Raw genomic sequence first — 18525 nt, forward strand, 5'->3', positions numbered from 1 at the left:
CACCTGTCCCTCTGTCCCTGTCCACCCAGCCCTGTGCACCGGCCCCTGTCCACCCGGCCCTGTCCACCGAGCCCTGTCCACCTGTCCCTCTGTCCCTGTCCACCCAGCCCTGTGCACTGGCCCCTGTCCACCCGGCCCTGTCCACCGAGCCCTGTCCACCTGTCCCTCTGTCCCTGTCCACCTGGCCCTGTGCACTGGCTTCTGTCCACCGGGCCCTGTCCAACTGTCCCTGTCCACACGGCCAGTCTCTGTCCACCGGGCCCTGTTCACCAGGCCCTGTGCACCAGATTCTGTCCACCCAGCCCTGTGCACCGGCCCCTCTCCACTCGGCCGTGTCCCCTGGCGTCTGTCCACCGGCCCTGTCCACCAGGCTCTGTCCACCTGGCCCTGTCCACCGGCCCCTGTCCACCTGTTCCTGTCCACTGGGCCCTGTGCACCGGCCCCTGTCCACCCGGCCACGAGCGCCTCCATGAACTCGGTGTCGCCGGCCGCCGTGCCGTACCGGAGCCCAGAGGAGAGCCGTCGGCCGCGCGCAGCACCCCACCTTCCCGACCCCCGCGGCTTGGGGCGCCCCGGAACCGGCCTCCCTGCGTCCTCCTCCCCGCTCACCGCAGGGGCTGCCGCCGCAGAGGAGCCCGACGAGGTGGACAAGTTTAAGGCCAAGTGTCTCACGGCCTGGAACAATGTCAAGTATGGTGAGGAGGCGCCCAGCACAGCTGGGGGGGACCCCTTCCTCCCCAAAGTTGCTCCCCCGGGCAGCACAGGCTGACCCCCCTCGGCAGCTCGCCTGTGTCACCTTGGGCAGGATCCTCCTCCACGGGTTACTTACCTCATCTTGAAAATGGGTACAGCGATCAGAAGTGCGTTTCTGCCTGTTGCATGAAGGGTGGACACTCCCATGGCTAGTCATGAGCTGTGGTGGTGGTTGAGGGCGGCTAGCAAGCAGGGATGGAAGAGTGACCATCCGGAGATAGGGTCGTGCCCGTTTCACAGATGGGAGCGTGGACGCTCCGTGGCTGACCATGGCCGCCCGACATCTCCCCAGGTTGGGCCGTCAAAAGCCGGACCAGCTTCAGCAAGCTCTCCAGCGTGCACGTCTGTGGCCGGCGCTACCGCTTCGAGGGCGAGGGTGAGCTGTCTGCCACCAGGCTTGGGCGAGTCGAGGACGGGCAGGCTTGTCTTCGGTGGCAGCTGACAGCAGGGCTGTTGTCACGTAGGGGACATTCAGCGTTTCCAACGGGACTTCATGTCCCGCCTGTGGCTCACGTACCGCCGAGACTTCCCGCCCCTGGCCGGGGGCTCCCGGGGCTGCCTGACCTCCGACTGTGGCTGGGGCTGCATGTTACGCAGTGGCCAGATGATGCTGGCACAGAGCTTGCTGCTGCATCTCTTGCCCAGGGGTGAGTATGGGACGCCAGCCGCCACCCGCAACCCCGGGGGCCACACGGGTCTGCGCCCCCAGGACTGCTGGTGGGACAAGAGTTTGCGGTCCCCTGTGTAAAATGTAGTTTGGCTGGAGTGAGACTCGTTTACCATGGGAAGGTTCCAGTTAAATGTGGGGTGAGTAGGTGGGCACCATTTGTGCGCACACACACCTAGCCTCTGCGTTCTACTCCCTGCAGACTGGACATGGGCCGGGGGCCTGGGCCTGGGTGCCCCTGAGCTGCTGGGGTCGGCCTCTCCCAGCCGGTGCCGTGGGCATACCCGGTGGACACCCCCACGCAGGGCCCAGGGCACCCTGGAGTTGGAGCATGAGCGGCGCCATCGGCAGATTGTATCCTGGTTTGCCGACCACCCCCGGGCCCCCTTCGGCCTGCACCGCCTGGTGGAACTTGGGCAGACCTCAGGCAAGAAGGCGGGGGACTGGTACGGGCCGTCGCTGGTAGCCCACATTCTCAGGTGAGGGCCGAGGCGGGGGCCACGGGGGCTGCTGGCATCTCCCCCAGAGCCCATCCCCCCAGCCGGGCCACTTAGCCCTTCCTCCCTGGCCCTTGGGGGCCGCTGGCATCTCCCGCACAGCCCGTCCCCCGAGCCAGGCCACTCAGCCCTTCATTCCTGGCCCGCAGGAAAGCTGTGGAGAGCTGCTCTGAGGTGTCTCATCTGGTGGTCTACGTATCTCAGGACTGCACAGGTAAGGGGCTGGGGCCAAGGTCATGGGGAGCCTGCTGACCAAGGTCATCTGGTGGCCCCAGCTTGCCTCTGGGACAGAGGAGGGATGCTTGGCAAGTTGTTGGCGACCCTCGCCCCTGCCCCTCCCCCAATCCCAGGAGCAGAAAAATTACTTGATTTAAAAAAACAGAATTGTACTTGTGGAGCCGGCAGGCACAGCCAGTTAACAGTGCCAATTTGCAGAGCCTCAGCTGCTCTGTTTCCTTTTCAGCTCCCTGCTCTTGGGCCTGGGGAGCAGTAGGAGATGGCCAAGACCTGGGAGCACCTGCCACAGTGTGGAAGAGCAGGATGGGGCTCCGGGCTCCTGGCTGCTGCCTGACCCAGCCCTGGCTGGCCGGTGGAAGCATTTGGGAGGTGACCCTGCAGACGGAAGCTCTCTGTCGCTGTGCCTCGGAAACATATAAACAAATAGATTGAAATGTTTGTTTATTTGAGACAACTGCCCACAGCAGCCAGGAGCTCCATCCGGGTCTCCCCCACAGGTAGCAGGGACCTCCTACACCAGCTGTTAGCCGCGGTCTCCCAGGGTGTGCACTGGCTGGAAGCTGGGATCCAGAATGAAGTCAGGACTAGAACCCAGACCTTCTGATCCAGATGTGGGACGCCCACTCGCCCCAGTGGCACCTTAGCCTCTGCCCCAAACACACTTCTGGAGGTGTCTCCTTGCACAACGTAGGGGTCGAGACGCTGGCTCGTCCTCCCCTCGAGTCCCCCTTCTCTATAAATCCACCAGCAAGTGCAGGTGCCGGAGCCCGGGCTGGTCTGCCTGGTCAGCGTGACCAGGAATGCCGGAGCCCTAGAGCTGTGCGGGGGCTTGGCTTGGTTTAGGCCGGTGCCAGGGGAGCCACAACGCCCGTGCCTTTCCATGCCCTGTTTGCAGGTGTGGGGGCTGGACTGTGGCTGTGCTGGCCCGAGAAGGGCCCAGTCCAGCTTGCTGGGACGCGGAAGGGTCCAGGTTCAGCAAGGGAGAAGGAAGGATCGGGGGCCACTTGAGCCCAGAGGGGCCTGGAGGAGTAGGGCTCCCCTTGGGAGATGTTCAGATGGGGCCCCAGCGCTGGCTGTTCACCAGAGCCACTGAGGACCACCTAGGGAGGGGCTCCGCCTGTCCCCTGCCCTGAGCTATGGGTCTGAGTGGCAGGCCCTTAGTCATTCCTGCTGTAAAGCGGGCATGTGCACACACACACACCTGCCTGAGCTCCCCAGGGTCCGAGGGCACTGGGCGGACACTTATGTGCTGGCCATATCACCAGGGAGTCTGCAGGGGCGAGGCAGAGTCCCTGGGGTTATAGGTCACCTGGCAGCGTGTGGAGTGACCTGCTGCCCTGTCCCTACAGTGTATAAGGCAGACGTGGCCCGCCTGGTGGCCAGGCCAGACCCCGCTGCCGAGTGGAAATCTGTTGTCATCCTCGTGCCCGTGCGGCTGGGTGGCGAGACCCTTAACCCCGTGTACGTGCCCTGTGTGAAGGTAGGTTCTGGCTGATGGCAGGCACCTCTGCCTGGGGGCCCTCCAGGCTTTCCATCTGCAGTTCTCCGGTCCCCTCCTCTCTTTAACCAACATTTAGGGAGCACACGCTGCATGCCATTGTCCCCACTGCTGGGGGTTCAAGGTGCCTGGAACAGCCAAAGCCATGCCCACATCGCGGGAATGGTGGGACATGTACTCTCAGATGCTAATGGGGAGTTTCAGAGTGCAGGGAAGGGTACGTGGGAGTCGCAGAGCCCAGGAAATCCCTTCCCCAGCCAACAGACGTGGAGGGGGCAGAGGAGGGTGCTTCCAGCTGACCCCACGGGCTGCACCCAGCATACAGCCCTGGATCCCCCCAGCGCCCTCCGGCAGCAGGGTTGAGTGCTTCCTCTTCTCCGTGCCCTGAGGAACATGCGGCCCAGGCCTTTGCCGGTACCTCATCTCTCGGGAAATTCACAGGCGTGAACATGGGTGTGTGGCTGTCTGGTGGCAATGTAGGAATCCATGCAGTTTTTTATTTTTCATTTTTTCATTGCATGCATTTTCAGGAACTTTGTGAAGCCCCTATTTTCTTTTCTTTTTAAAAAAAGATTTACTTGGGGCCTGGTGCAGTAGCCCTTGCATTGCTCACACCAGGATTCCATGTGGGCACCGGTTCGTACCCGCTTCCCACCCAGCTCCCTGCCTGTGGCCTGGGAAAACAGTGGAGGACGGCCCCAAGCCTGGGGACCCTGTACCCACGTGGGAGACCTGGAAGAGGCTCCTGGCTCCTGGCTGCGGATCGGCTCAGCTCCAGCTGTTGCAGCCACTTGGGGAGTGAACCAGTGGATGGAAGATCTTTTTGTCTCTCTTCCTTTTTCTAAAACTGACTTTCCAATTAAAACAACAACAACAACATTGAAAGGCAAAGAGGGTCTTCCACCTGTTGGTTCACTGTGCTTGCCTGGCAGGAACCTGAGGACCTGGGCCGCCTCCCAGGTGTGTTAACAGAGCTGGACTGGGAGCCAGGTGCTGGCGTCCCAGGGAGCGGCTTACCACGCTGTGCCATGACTCCTTTTCCGTAACGTCACCACTGGCTGTCCCATGAGGTCATTTTTTTTTAAAGATTTGTTTATTTTTATTTGAAAGTCAGATATACAGAGAGAAGGAGAGACAGAGAGGAAGATCTTTCATCCGATGATTCACTCCCCAAGCGGCCTCAACGGCCACAGCTGAGCCGACCCAAAGCCAGGAGCCAGGAGCCGCCTCTGGGTCTCCCACGCGGGTGCAGGGTCCCAAGGCTTTGGGCCATCTTTGATTGCTTTCCCAGGCCACAGGCAGGGAGCTGGATGGGAAGTTGGGCAGCTGGGATTAGAACCAGCGCCCACATGGGATCCTGGCGCGTGCAAGGTGGGGACTTTAACCACTACTCTATCGCACCAGCCCGAGGTCAGTCATTTAACTCATCTTGTCCCTCGTCCACCTCCATGCTGTGCTCAGGACCCGGCCTGCTCATGGCTGTCCTGCAGCTCTGGCACCGGCTACGTGCTTGGTGAGCGGCTGCTCGACAGCTCCTCCCTCAGCCCTGTCTGCTCACCTCCCCGCAGGAGCTGCTGCGCTTGGAGCTGTGCCTGGGCATCATTGGGGGCAAGCCGCGGCACTCGCTCTACTTCATCGGCTACCAGGGTAGGCCCCGTCCCCCTCCCCTGGGCTCATGTCCACCCCGCTCCCCTCCCCCGGGCTCGTGTCTACCCCACTCCCCTCCCCTGGGCTCATGTCCACCCCGCTCCCCTCCCCTGGCCTCATGTCCACCCCGCTCCCCTCCCCTCCCCTGGGCTCACGTCCACCCTCCCTCCCTCCCCACAGATGACTTTCTGCTCTATCTGGACCCGCACTACTGCCAGCCCACCGTGGACGTTAGCCAGGCTAACTTCCCCCTAGAGGTGAGCCTGGCCTCCCTGGGCAAGGCTGCGGTAGGGGAAGCACAGGGAGGGTGCAGGGGACCTCTGAGCGTCTCTCTGGGCAGGGCTGTGGTGGGGGGGGGCACAGAGGACCCCTGAGCGCCTCCCCTGGGCAGGGCTGTGGTGAGGGCACAGGGAGGGTGCAGGGGACCCCTGAGTGCCTCCCTGGGCAGGGCTGTGGTGCGGGGCACAGAGGACCCCTGAACGCCTCCCTGGGCAGGGCTGTGGTGGGGGGCACAGAGGACCCCTGAGCGCCTCCCCTGGGCAGGGCTGTGGTGGGGGGCACAGAGGACCTCTGAACGCCTCCCCTGGGCAGGGCTGTGGTGGGGGGCACAGAGGACCTCTGAGCGCCTCCCTGTCTGCCCAGTCCTTCCACTGCACCTCCCCCCGCAAGATGGCCTTTGCCAAAATGGACCCGAGCTGTACTGTGGGGTTCTATGCCGGAAACAGGAAGGAGTTTGAGACACTGTGCTTGGAGCTGACCAGGGTGAGCCCGAGGAAGGCCGGGGGGGTGGGGAGAAACAGAGGTGCACCAGGGGTTGGGGTGTGGCGAGGGGCTGCTGCCTGGGTTCTAGAAATGGCCAAATCCATGTCCATCTTGACCAAGGCAGGCACGTCGGTCAAGGTCATGTCACGCATCGTGGGTTCTCACCTCACAGTTCATTAGAACCAAGGCCACTTTTGCAGTAGCCATGGGAAGAGGCCAGGGCTGCTGCTCATTGGCTAGGGAGGGTCATACGCTCCCCAGCGCCAATCACAGGGCTGGAGGGGAGCACCTGCTGGCACCAGGAGGCTTTGGGATACATACAGCATGTTCGACACTGCCAGGATTGAGGCTTGTGGCTGTTCCTCGGCTAGGAGCTGAGCCTGCCTCCTCTGCCCCCACCAGGTCCTCAGCTCCCGCTCGGCCACGGAGCGGTACCCCATGTTCACCGTGGCCGAGGGCCATGCCCAGGATCACAGCGTGGAGGACCTGTGCTCACAGCTCTCGGCCCAGCCCCTGCTGCAGCTCCCAAGGCCCGGGCGGCTCCTCAGGGCCCAGCGGCCCAGCTCCGAGGACTTTGTGCTTTTGTGAAGGGGAGGGGGACGCGCGCACGGGAGAGGCAATGCTATTTATTTTTTTATTTATGTCGTTCTGGCAGGGAAATGCCATTCCCCTGGTGACCGCCCTTCCCCGAGCCCAGGCTGAGCTCAGCCTGGGAAACACCGGGCCTGGGGCCACTTGGCCTAGGCCCCCATGCAGCCCGCCAGGCCTCAGGCCTTCTGGGCACCCACTCAGGGTCTGACTTAAGTACTGTAGTTTGCACTGGACTGGTCGTGTGTCCCTTGGTGGTTCCAAAGGTCCTGCTGAGGGCTTAATAAAAGCTGTCGGATTTGACCGTGCGTGCTGACGCCGCGAGGGCCTCCGTTTACACACCTGGAGGATGGGCAGGCTCCCTTGTCTGCAGGTTGACAGAAGGTTCCAGGACAAAGGGCGAGCCTGGGCAGGGGCTTGCAGCCCCCCTCGCGGGCCCCGGCTGCTCCCCAGTCCTCAGTGGAGGCCCTTGGAGCCCTGCTTCCTCCGCTGCTGCCGGCTCAGCTGGCGGAAGTGCAGCCTTTTGGGGTTCAGGCCGAAGGCTTGCAGTCTCTGGCGGCTGAACTCGTGGCCACCCAGCGTCACCGTGGGGCCCAGCAGCCGGGCCTTCTTGCTCTTCCTCCGCTTCTGGGGGACTGGCTTCTTGGGAGCTGACTCTGGGGCCCCGTCTTCCTGTGCCGGGGGGCTCTCAGGGCGGGGCCGCTTCCCCTGCGACCCGTCGGGCGCCGACAGCGGACCAAGCGCACTGGCCTCATCTCCCTGTGGCTTCCTTGTGGCTTCAGTGGGCACTTCCGTCCTGGGGGGGTGGGGGCAGCGTGAGCACTTAGGCCAGGCACAGGGGCCCCGTGCTGCACACCAGCACCCACTGCACGGAGGGGGGAAGACAGAGGCAGCAATGCAGTGACGCAGGGCCTGCCGGCAGTGTAGACTGGGGCTGCTGCTCACTGCTGGACTGAGTTGCGTGGTCTTGTAGCACAGTGGGTTAATAAGCCATCGCTTGGGGCACTGGGCTGAAGTTCTAGCTGCATTGCTTCTCATTCAGCTTCCTGCCAACGTGCCTGGAGATGGCAGCAGATGGCCCCGGTCCTGGGGTCCCTGTCACCTCCATGGGGACCCCTTGCCTCTAGCCCAGCCCCACTGTAGCAGGCATTTGGAGGGAAGCAGTGGTGGGAGATGTCCGTCTCTGGCCTTTCAGATAATCAGTCCTAACATTTAACTCGGCTTCTCAGCAGCTGGCTGAACTTCTCTCACCATTCTCCATTCCCCTCCCAAACTCGAAGGTATTTGAAAGGCAGAGTAACCAGGCCCTGCGCGGTAGCACAGTGCCTACTGTGCTTGTCCTGCCCTGCCAGGATCCCACATGGGCACAGGTTCATGTCCCGGCTGTTCCACTTCCCTCCCAGCTCCCTGCCTGTGGCCTGGGAAAGCAGTGGAGGATGGCCCAAGGTCTAGAGACCCTGCACCCGTGTGGGAGACCTGGAAGAGGCTCCAGGCTCCTGGCTCCTGGCTTCAGCCTGGCTCAGCTCCAGCTGTTACAGCTTTTTGGGGGAATGAACGATCGGATGGAAGCTCTCTCTCCTCCCCTCCCCCTCTCTGTGACTTTGCCTTTCAAATAAATAAGTTGTTCTTAAATAGCACAAAACTGAACAGCTGCTACTGGAGTTGGCACTCAGACCCGTGTGGAAGGCCACTGTTTGAAGCTGCAGCCTGACCCCCGGCAGCCTTGGCTGCTGTGGCTCCCTACACTGGTGCCCGAGGACCTGACCACGGCAGCCATGGGCCAGCAGCGTGGGGCAGGGACTTGGCCAAGGTGACAGGCAGCGGCCGCCTGGCCAGGACTGGCACCCCAGGGGCTCCCGACCCAGCCTCCTCCGACTCGGGCATGCTTACTCTTCAGCACAGAGCGACTTGAAGATCTGTCTCTTCTTCCACGTGTTGCGCGCCTTCTGGCTGTACGCCCTCTTGTCCTGCAGCTCCTCCTGCTCTGACCTGCGGGGGCCAGGCACCTGTCTGTCGGCTGACACCCTGGGCGCCACCTGCATGCCTGCCCGCCTCACCCTGGCCCGGCTCTGCCCTGGCACCTGTCTGTCAGCTGACACCCTGGGCGCCACCTGCATGCCTGCCCGCCTCACCCTGGCCCGGCTCTGCCCTGGCACCTGTCAGCTGACACCCTGGGCACCACCCGCACTTCCACCTGCCCCAGCCCGGCCCGGCTCTGCCCTGGCACCTGTCAGCTGACACCCTGGGCGCCACCCGCACTTCCACCTGCCCCAGCCCGGCCCGGCTCTGCCCTGGTACCTGTACATGCAGGTCTTCTTCAGTGAGCACCACCGGTTCAGCTCCTTGTCGTCCGCGGCCAGGATCTGGGGGGCAGAGGAAAGGGGTAGGACTCCTGCTGTGTGATTTCTCAGGGAGCCCCGAACTGGAACCTGACCTGCCAGGCACCCTTTCACGAGCCAGCACAGGCTGCACAGCCACAGCCACGAGGAAGGGCCTGACGTGAGGCTTGTTTCACAGATGGGGAAACTGAGGCATGCCGTAAGTCACCAGTTAATGGTGAGCTTTTATCACCCCTTTTTTTTCTAATACCCAAGCTGTATTTAAATGAGCGAGGCCACTGTTGCTATGGCATTTCCGGGATGAGGCGCGCAGCCCTGGGGTGTAGCCCGGGCTGTGTGCCCCTCCGCTGCCCAGGACCCTCACCTCTTCGGTGCTGAGCCCGAAGTCACAGGGAACCACGCTGCGGTACTTGAAGCGACAGGGCAGGTCATCGATGATGTCCTCATAGTCCAGGCGGTAGTACTCGTCCAGGTACTCCTCAAACGTCTTGTCCCCTGCAGGGGGGACAGCCAGGCTGCCGGGTGGCCCAGGGCCCAGGGAGCCCGCAGCCCCCGCGCGGCCCCAGCCCGGCTGGCCTCACCAGGGTCAAACACTGGCTTCTCCTGGCCCACGGCAGCGGCGAAGGGCGACCTGCGTTTCTTCTTGCCTGATGTGGGCGGTCTGAGCTGCTTCTTCCGCGGCTGGCTGGGGTCGTAGTCAGCGTCCATCTGCAGAGGCAGGCGGGCTGGACGAGGGCGGCACTCAGGGGGTCCTGGGCCCCTCTCTGAGCCTCGCATATCCAACGAGAGGTCCCCCCCAAGCCCACTCACATTGAAGTCGGCATCCTCGCAGTGCGGCTCGTGCTGGCTCCAGGCTCCGTCCTGCTCGGGCCCGTCCCACCTGTCCCAATTCCAATCATCTGGTTCCGGAAGGATGGGCGAGGTCAGGGCAGGAACCGGGGGCTCTAGGCCCGGCGCCCCTGCCCAGCCCCAGGCGGACTTCACCTTCCAGCCCTTCCTCCTCCTCAAACTGTGGCTTCTCTTCCTCCGTGGCGCCGTAATACTCATCGCCAAAGCACTTCTGTGGGGTCAGGGCACGGGGTTGGCACAGTTCACTCCTGGCACGCACATGGAGCGTTCCCCAAAGCCCCTTCATGACCCCAGAAAGCATCCTAGACAGCTTTGTCCCTGCCCAGGCCTTGGTGGCTCCCAAGGGACCCCGCTCCTGAAGTGGGGGGACCCTGTGGGTCCAGGTCCCCAGAACCCTCTGCAATGCTCGCTCCCTCCCTGACTCGGTGCCCACTCAGTCCTCAGGGGTACACTTAGCTGCCCGTCTGCTCGACTGGCCAGGTAGGGACGTTAAGACCCCACATGCTGGCAAGGTGGTCCCCTCCCCTGCCGTGGGATCCGCAGACTCCCCGCGTGGAGGCAGCCCACGTGCTTGGAGACCTGCGTCAAGCTCGGGCCTGGCTCAGCTCCGGCTGTTGCAGCCATCCGGGGCGTAACCCAGTGGATGGGAGATCTCTCTGTCTCCTATTGTTTCAACTGAATAAGTAAATGTTTAAAGAGATCACAAAAAATAGGGGAAAAAAGAAGGAATTACGAGGAAATGGGATCCTTGAACTTGCTCCTACTTGCAACTGTCTGACTTTCTAGAATGATGCAGAAGCCGGAGATGCGTGCGAGCAGCCGTCCTGTGAGCCGGCCCTGCAAGCCCCCGTGACCAGCTCCTGCCCCTGGGTGGAGGCAGCCTGTGGTCCCGAGCAGACTCAACCGCAGCCCGTCGCTCTGCTGTGCTGTCACTAGCTCAGGTGGCCCCACAGGCAACCCCTGCGGCAACTCGAGGGGAATTTTCCAGAATATTCCTGCACACTGTGCTTTCTGCATCCCTGACCTCTCTGCCCTCAGACGAGCGGGGAGTGGCCCAGAGGGCAGGTGCCCAGAGCCCCCACGGGTCCCCCAGAAGGCCCGGGAGGGGCCACACCTGCATGAGCTGGTCGTGGCGCGCTGGGTCGAAGTCCTCCTCGAGGTCCTGCTCCTCCAAGCCTAGCGTCTCGTTGCCAGTGACCTGCCGCAGCTTCTCCAGCTTGGCCAGAATCTCCTTCCGCTTCAGGTTCTTGAGTTGTTTCAGTTCTTCCTGCTTCTTGGCCTTCTCCTGCAGGCGGGGGATGACGCGGGTGGGCGTGCGGACGGGCGTTTGGGCAGGTGCACAGGCCCCTCCAGCCGCCCACGCGCTCACGCACCCTCCTCTTGCGCTCCCGCGTCTCTTCTCGCTTCTCCTTCCGGCGCTCGTCTTTGCGCCGCACGGAGGACGCGATGCTGCGTGGGTAGGTCTTGACCTGGGGCAGTCCAGACAAGGCAGACCAGGGAGGTGACTAGGGCTGGTCCGGGCCAGGGGCTGGGGGCTGGAGGCAGGGGGTTCGGATGCCCAGGGCGCTGCTCCCCAGCCACCCACCGAGGCGGAGTCCGGCTCCTCGAAGCGGAAGTTGTATTTGTGCTCAAAATCCTCCTGTTTCTTGAGGAACAGCTCGCCCTCGTCCGAGGAGTCCTCCACAGCCAGCTGCACAGGGGGGCCGGGGATGCTGTGGACAAGATGGGGCGTGGGGACGCCCACGTGAGGTTTCCACACGCACCCCGGCGACACCAGGCACGGGGACTCGTGCATAGACTGATTTTTTTTTAGTGATCCACTTCTGTTTATTTGGAAGAGTTACAGAAAGAGACAGAAAGAAGTTTCATCTGCCGGTCCTCTCCCCAAGTGGCCAGAGGGCCAGGATGGTCCAGGCTCAAGCCAGGAGCCTCTTCCGGGTCTCCCACGCGGGTGCAGGGTCCCAAGGCTTTGGGCCATCTTTGACTGCTTTCCTAGGCCACAGGCAGGGAGCTGGGAGGGAAGTGGAGGACAGAGTGACTCACCACTCCTCCTCCTCCTCCTCCTCCTCCTCGTAGCGCTTGTTGAGGATGTAATCCCGCAGGAACTGTTCCCCCTCCTCCAGCTCCGGGTTGTTCCAGTACTCCCTGAGGTAGGTCTGGGGGCAGGGAGGGGAGGTGGCATGACCCAGGCCAAAGGGCAGGCGTGACCCTGGTCGACTCAGGGAACTGAAACGGCCCAGCCAGCTGATCCCCATTGTATGGATGGAAATACGGAGTCCCTGGGATGGGCACGGCTCGCCGCCTGCCCCCACCCTGCGACCGCCCGCGACAGCTCACCAGCTCCTTCAGGGATTCTGGGTCCCGGGCCTCCTTCCGTCCCTTCAGCCACTCCACATAGTCCGCCTCCTCCTGGGCCTGGGTTGTGGGGGAGCCGGCACTGAGGGGTCTGCGGGAGCCCCCGGCGGCACCCCGCTGCTGTGGCCCCCAGCAGGCCAGCCGGGCCTGGGCACCCACCTTCTCCTCCTGGCTCTTGGCTCGCTTTTGCAGCAGCCCGGAGCCCCCCTCTCCGGCGCTGTCCTCATCCTCACTGCCTTCCACGAACGCGCGGAAGCTGTCCACGGCAGAAGGATGAGATTCAGGACGGGCCCGCCCCCATGCCCCTCCCCTCTCCTCTGGGACACAGCGATGGGGCCCGTTTCACAGGTGTGCAAACCGAGGCTGTGAACCCCGGGTCCCCACCCCAACTCACCTCTCCTTGAGCTGCTGCTGCTCCTCCACGTAACTTTTGGATGAGGCTGGCTGCAAGGGAGACAGCGACGTGAGCCTGGGGCAGGCCCGGGCCTCAGTACCCCACCAGGCCTGGCCTCAGTACCCCACCAGGCCTGGCCCACCCCACCCCGGCCTGGCCCACCCCACCACGGCCTGGCCTACCCCACCAGGCCTGGCCCACCCCACCACGGCCTGGCCTCAGTACCCCACCAGGCCTGGCCCACCCCACCCCGGCCTGGCCCACCCCACCCCGGCCTGGCCCACCCCACCAGGCCTGGCCCACCCCACCACGGCCTGGCCCACCCCACCACGGCCTGGCCCACCCCACCCCACTTACCTGGAGTCTCTGAGCTGAGCTCCCCTCGTCCGAGCTCTCCTCGTCCACATATTTGCTGCACGAGAAGGAGAGGAGGACTCAGAACTTGACTGTTCAGGGCAGCTCGCTGGCCCAGGAAGGAGGGCTGCAGCCTGGGGCGTCTCTGGGCTTGTCTCCCCCCGCCACTCCCAGGCATGGGGGGCTGCAGCCTGGGGCGTCTCTGGGCTTCTCTCCCCTTCCTCCTCTACTCCCAGGAAGGAGGGCTGCAGCCTGGGGCGTCTCTGGGCTTCTCTCCCCTTCCTCCTCTACTCCCAGGCATGGGGGGCTGCAGCCTGGGGCGTCTCCTGAGGGTGTCCCCCATCCACTCCCAGGCAGGGGGGGGACTGCAGCCTGGGGCGTCTCTGGGCTTGTCTCCCCCCGCCACTCCCAGGCGCCTGCTTGGTTCTCTCATCTGCTTCTGCCCTGAGACGTCTGTGCTTCTGAGAAGGCTGGGGTGGGCAGCGGGCGGGCCGGGACGGGGGAGACCCCCTTGTTGTGGTTAGGCTGGGACAGGCAGCGGGCAGGCCGGCACAGGGACGGACCACACACGGGCTGCCTCACCCTCCCTTCTCCAAGATGACCTTCCGCTCATAGTCCTTCAGGTACATGGGTCGCACTTTCTTTCGCTTCTCTGAAGTAGACGTCTCCTCTTCCTCCTCCAAGGATGAAGCTGTTGGCCCACGGGGAGACCCTCACATCACGCAGGACCCTCCTGGGTAGAGTCCTCACTTGCCCTGTCCCTTCCCCCCCACACACCCCCCAATGACAGAAAGACACAAAGATCTTCCAGTTGTGGCTCTCTTCCCAAATGGCCACACCCTATCTGAAACCAGGAGCCAGGAGCTTCCTCTGGGTCTCCCACGCGGGTGCAGGGTCCCAAGGCTTTGGGCCGTCCTCCACTGCTTTCCCAGGCCACAGGCAGGGAGCTGGGTGGGAAGTGGAGCAGCCGGGACACACACTGGCAGTCAATACTGGCCCAGTAACCAGTTAGAATTAATTTTAACGTGCCCTGGGCTTATTAGGATATTACTGCATTCCACATCACAGACCACTGTCCTAACTATTCACAGCAGGTTGGAGGAAGGCTTTGTGCAAACAGGTGGCCGGAAATCAGATGAACACTGTGGGGAGACCCCACGGGGGCCGCCCACGCCGGATGGCAGTGCCTGAGTTGGTTTCCTAGCCCAAGACCACCCCGCTCAAGTCTACCAGGGCAGAAGGATTGGTGCAGTCGACCCAGGGAACCCCAAGCAGGTGAGTGCCAGGCCCGCCAGACCTGGGCTCTGATAGAAGGTAGCATCTTTCTGGTAAATCCGGGGGTCTTTCTTCTTCAGCAGGGACAGGGTCCGGTAAAAGTCGCGCTCCTGCTGTGGGTCAAATTCCTAGGGAAAGGGGACAAGCAGGAGAGAAGAAGTGCGGGGCAAAACGGGGACGCAGCCGGAGAGAGAGTGGCAGGGCACCCAGGTATGCGGGGGAGTGGTCAGGGACAGCACAGACGGGGGCAGCTGGGCTGCACCACGGGACTGGCAAGGGACCCGAGCTGCCACGCTTGGTCCAGGGACTTGAACACATTGGCAAGAAGGTGGGGGGAAGTCCTGGTGACCCCTGGACACTGGCAAGGTGTGAGGGTCGGGGAGCCTGGGGAGCCCTGGACACTGGGATGGCTCCCCCAGGGGTGCAGTGAGGGTCGGGGAGCCTGGGGAGCCCTGGACACTGGGATGGCTCCCCCAGGGGTGCAGTGAGGGTCGGGGAGCCTGGGGAGCCCTGGACACTGGGATGGCTCCCCCAGGGGTGCACTGAGCGGCTAGGACGCGTCGGGCACGGCGGCGTGGACAGGAAGCCTACCACGCGCTCGTCGCTCGAGTCGGACTCGGAGCTCGAGTCGTCCCCGTCCCGGTCCCCGTAGCGATCCTTGACTGCGGGGTGCAGACGGGTGACCCTCCTCAGCACCCCCACCCATCGGGCTGGGCGGAGCGCCCCCGTGCCCTCCCCTTGGCCCCGCCACAGGCCCGGGCCTCCGCCGGCAGCCGCCGCACTCACGTCGCTGCAGCTCCTCGCGCTCCCGGTAGCGGCTGTAGCGAGCGGCGAACGCCGCGTTCACGCGCAGAGGTGATGCCCCGCGCGGCTCCGGCATGGCGGCCACGGGAGCCAGCGCGCACGCGCAGGGCAGGGCAGGCCACGGAGGGGCGTGGCTCGCAGCGCGCACCGCCCACAGTAGGCGGGGCCTCGGACAGCCGGCCTCCTTGCGAGCCACTGCGCATGCCCAGGGCAGGCCCACGGTTCCGGCCCAGCGGGGGGGCGTGGCTCGCATCGCGCACCGCCCAGTGAGATCTGTGCAAGCGGCGGAGTCAAAGCTTAGTCCCGCCTCTCTACTAACCAGTGGGCACGCACGAGGCCGGTGGAGGGGGCGTGGCTCACACGCACCTCTCCTCGTGGGCGGGGCCGCGCCCATCCCGGTCCCTGTGAGCCACCGCGCACGCGCCGGGGAGCGGGGCGTGGTCTCCACCAGGCCCCGCCCGCGTAGCCCCGCCCCTTCCGGGCTGCCGGCCGCTTCCGGGTAGGCCGCGGCCTGGCCCTCCCGCTGTGCCCGCCTTGCCCGCCCTGCCCTCCCTGCCCTCCATCGGGGCTTCGGCTCCGGCCCGACATCTGGGGGCCCTTTCTCCATCGCGGTTTCCTGCCTCCCTTCCGTTCCGACAGCGCCACGCCCATCGCTGCCCTGCCCGCTTCCCCTGGGAATGACCGCTGCCCGCCCGCCCTCCCCCCAACGGCCGCCTCCCCTCCCCCTCCCCTCCTGGGGACCCTCTCCCACCCTGGGCCCCTTCCCCACCTCGCGGACCCTCCGCCCCGCGGGGACCCTCTCCCACCCCAGGACCCCCCTTCGCCACCCAGGGACCCCTCTCTTATCCGCGAGACCCTCTCCCCTACCCGGGGACCCCTCCTCCATCCCGGGGACCCCTCCTCCATCCCGGGGTCCCCCCCCACCCTGGGACCCTCTCCCTCCCCAGGACAATCTCCCTCACCCGGGGACCCCACCCCCACCCAGGTGACCCTCTCCCCCCCCTCCGGGGAACCCTCTCCCACCCCGGGACCCCCTGCTCCACCCGGGGACCCCTCCCTTACCCGCGGGACCCCTCCCCCACTGCACCCCTAAATCCCAGATCCAGGGGGGGGCGGGAAACAGCCACGCTAGGATATCATGCACAACTTTTAATTTAATGAGTAAAAAAAAAACATTAAATTATCACACAACAATTCTTTTCCATAAAACTGAATAAATAGAATCTACGGGTTTTGCCTTTTTTTTTTTTTGGTTTTGGTTTGTTTTCAACACCGTCCAAGAGGCTGGAAAACAAGTTTCCGATGCAACACGCACTCCCGTGGCCTTCCTGCTCGTGGGGAAGGCTGCCCTAGACCCCCAGCCAGCCGCACCCCGTCTCCCCCCTGCGCCCACCGAGCAGGTGCACCCCACCCCACCAGGAGTCCAGCCGGGGACAGCGGCCAGGCACAGGAGGCCCTGACTGCAGGACCCTGGCAGGGACTCCTGGCCCTGGAGTTTGGGGACTAGGCAGGGGAGACTGAACCGTTCTGTACGTGGCTGTGGCCCCAGGAGCCCATCCCAAAAGAGAGAGAAAAACAAGGCAGAAATGTCCCCCCAGACACACACACACACACTCGCAAACACCCCAGAAAGCCGCAAACGGGTGCTCCTCCGCCAGGGGCAGCAGGAGCAGGAGGGAAAGTGTTTTTCTGCTGGGCTCGGAGAGGGTGTCCTCTGGGTCACAGCGGACGGCCCTGTAGGATGTCCAGCAGGTGCCGAGCCCCCGTCTGCCGCGCCAGCTCCAGCGGGGTGCGTCCCCCTGCGTCCCTGTGCCCCAGATCCGACTCGGCGGCCAGGAAGCGGACCACGGCGGTGTGGCCCTCGCGCACGGCCAGGTGGATGGGCAGTGCCCCGCTGGCATCGGGCGCGTTGATGTCAGCCCCATGGTCCACCAGGACCTTGAGCGTGTCCAGGAATCCGGTGCGTGCTGCGTCGTGCGCTGGGCTGGTGCCCCAGGCGTCCTGGACGTTGGGGCTGGCTCCTTGCTTCAGCAGCTCCCGTGCCACCGTGGGGTTGCCGAACATCATGACCTGCGTGGGCACACACAGCAGGGGGTCAGGGGGCCCCCAAGCTGGAGGACAGGGGTGAGGGGGCCCCAAGCTGGAGGACAGGGGTGAGGGGGCCCCCAAGCTGGAGGACAGGTGTCAGGGGGCCCCAAGCTGGAGGACAGGGGTGAGGGGGCCCCCAAGCTGGAGGACAGGTGTCAGGGGGCCCCAAGCTGGAGGACAGGGGTCAGGGGGTCCCCAAGCTGGAGGACAGGGGTCAGGGGGGTCCCCAAGCTCGAGCACAGGGATCAGGGAGTCCCTAAGCTGGACACAGGGGTGGGGGGTCCCTAAGCTGGAGGACAGGGGTGGAGAGACCTGGCACCTTCTGGGAAAACGGGGACACCTCATTCTCCCCCAAAACAGTCACTGTCACCTTTCAGGATAACAGCCCCCAACACCAACTCCCAGTCTCCCTACCCCCAGAAACATCCTCCCCCAAGAAACAGCAGCTACCTCCCTTCCCCAGGAAAGGTGAACTCAGGAAATGGGGTCCCCCTAGACCTGACTGTCCAGGGATGACCGTCTCCTTGGGGGGAGGGGATGCTGCTCCTGCCCCCCCGCCCCCACCACGCCCTCCTTCGCTCCCCCGCGGACCGGGAGTCCAGGAGGCCGAGCTCCTCTGCCCCCTCTGCCCCTCTCCCTTCCCCCTCCCCACCCCTCCCCCTCCCCCCCTCCTCCCCCTCTCCAGCCTGGAGGGCGTGCACAGCGGGGGTCCCCCCCCCCCCCCGTCACCTGCAGCGCCGTCTTCCCGAAGCGGTTCAGGGCGTCGGGGTGCACCAGCTCGCGGTGCAGCAGCCTGCGCACCCCGTCCACGTCGCCCCGGGCCGCGGCCCCGCTCAGCCGGTCCCCCCGCGTGCACCTCGTCCAGGAACATGCTGACCACGCCGGGCCTGCAGGGCACGGCCTCCAGTCACGACCCCCAGCCTGCCCCGCCGGCTCCACCCCCCTGTCAGCCGGCTCCCACCGCGGGCCCAGCCCGGCGCCCGCCCCTTGGGGGCCGGGTCTCCCCCGAACTCACCCTCCTCCTCTTCCTCCTCCTCCTCCTGCGGCGCGCGGCGTGCGTTCTGCGGCTGCGCGGCCGCCCGCCAGCCCGAAGCTGTGGGGGCGGGGCCTGCGTGGAGGGCGGGGCCTGCCAGCCCCCCGCCCCCTGGCTTGTTTTCTTCCAAACTCCCGCAGTGTCCGGCGGCCGTCCCGCCCACCACGGGCCGTGCTAGCCAATCGCTGCGCGTCTGCGGGGGGGCGGTGTCGCTCCTGATTGGCGGGAGCGTAGAAGTTCGATGGCGCGCCCCTCCAGGCGGGGTTTTTCGGATTTTCAAACTAGCCGGGCGGGAAAGGCGGCGGCTTTAACCGACTCGGGCGGCGGGGCGGGGGCGGGAAAGGCCCGGCTGAGGAACCGGGCGGGCTTCTCCCGGTGTATTCAG

General features: G+C 64.6%; 3 protein-coding genes across 4 annotated transcripts; 1 reads left to right on the forward strand and 2 right to left on the reverse strand.

The window, feature by feature from the left end:
* The first annotated feature begins 433 nt into the window (after positions 1-433).
* Positions 434-6653, forward strand: LOC131479438 (cysteine protease ATG4D-like). 2 transcript variants are annotated; one of them, XM_058659943.1, is made up of 10 exons: positions 434-695; positions 1046-1129; positions 1218-1400; positions 1623-1899; positions 2067-2131; positions 3504-3634; positions 5221-5299; positions 5480-5556; positions 5942-6061; positions 6464-6653. In XM_058659943.1, the coding sequence occupies exons 1-10, from the start codon at positions 470-472 to the stop codon at positions 6647-6649; spliced, it is 1428 nt and encodes a 475-aa protein (XP_058515926.1). In that variant the 5' UTR covers positions 434-469; the 3' UTR covers positions 6650-6653. The 2 variants fall into 2 exon arrangements, with proteins under 2 accessions (XP_058515926.1, XP_058515927.1); XM_058659944.1 differs by having other exon boundaries at positions 5969-6061.
* Positions 6654-6976: 323 nt separating this feature from the next.
* On the reverse strand, positions 6977-15125 carry LOC101534990 (protein KRI1 homolog). The gene is made up of 19 exons (XM_058659940.1): positions 15002-15125; positions 14807-14877; positions 14238-14343; positions 13523-13631; positions 12944-12998; positions 12587-12636; positions 12352-12448; positions 12175-12252; positions 11881-11993; positions 11423-11549; positions 11211-11306; positions 10952-11122; positions 9973-10048; positions 9799-9887; positions 9570-9696; positions 9353-9483; positions 8948-9012; positions 8540-8638; positions 6977-7445 (listed from the first exon to the last, which is right to left on the reverse strand). Exons 1-19 carry the CDS (start codon positions 15093-15095, stop codon positions 7106-7108), a joined length of 2094 nt encoding a protein of 697 aa, XP_058515923.1. The 5' UTR covers positions 15096-15125; the 3' UTR covers positions 6977-7105.
* A 1613-nt stretch (positions 15126-16738) lies between these two features.
* CDKN2D (cyclin dependent kinase inhibitor 2D) lies at positions 16739-18202 on the reverse strand. Its single transcript, XM_004595744.2, has 3 exons — positions 18123-18202; positions 17837-17994; positions 16739-17089 (listed from the first exon to the last, which is right to left on the reverse strand). Exon 3 carries the CDS (start codon positions 17084-17086, stop codon positions 16739-16741), a length of 348 nt encoding a protein of 115 aa, XP_004595801.2. The 5' UTR covers positions 17087-17089; positions 17837-17994; positions 18123-18202.
* Positions 18203-18525: the final 323 nt, after the last annotated feature.

The sequence above is a fragment of the Ochotona princeps genome, unplaced genomic scaffold (assembly GCF_030435755.1).
Source record: "Ochotona princeps isolate mOchPri1 unplaced genomic scaffold, mOchPri1.hap1 HAP1_SCAFFOLD_1138, whole genome shotgun sequence".
Lineage (NCBI taxonomy): Eukaryota > Metazoa > Chordata > Mammalia > Lagomorpha > Ochotonidae > Ochotona > Ochotona princeps.

What these genes read in the sequence shown, in the direction of transcription:
- LOC131479438 (XM_058659943.1), top strand. Translation starts at nt 470, where the DNA reads ATGAACTCGGTGTCGCCGGCCGCCGTGCCGTACCGGAGCCCAGAGGAG. An exon ending in CTGGTAGCCCACATTCTCAG is followed by an intron (nt 1,900 to 2,066) that starts GTGAGGGCCGAG and finishes CCTGGCCCGCAG; the next exon opens with GAAAGCTGTGGAGAGCTGCT. An exon ending in TGTGCTTGGAGCTGACCAGG is followed by an intron (nt 6,062 to 6,463) that starts GTGAGCCCGAGG and finishes TGCCCCCACCAG; the next exon opens with GTCCTCAGCTCCCGCTCGGC.
- LOC101534990 (XM_058659940.1), bottom strand. Translation starts at nt 15,095, where the DNA reads ATGCCGGAGCCGCGCGGGGCATCACCTCTGCGCGTGAACGCGGCGTTC. An exon ending in GTCATCTTGGAGAAGGGAGG is followed by an intron (nt 12,999 to 13,522) that starts GTGAGGCAGCCC and finishes CTTCTCGTGCAG; the next exon opens with CAAATATGTGGACGAGGAGA. An exon ending in CAGCAGCAGCTCAAGGAGAG is followed by an intron (nt 12,449 to 12,586) that starts GTGAGTTGGGGT and finishes TGCCGTGGACAG; the next exon opens with CTTCCGCGCGTTCGTGGAAG.
- CDKN2D (XM_004595744.2), bottom strand. Translation starts at nt 17,086, where the DNA reads ATGATGTTCGGCAACCCCACGGTGGCACGGGAGCTGCTGAAGCAAGGA.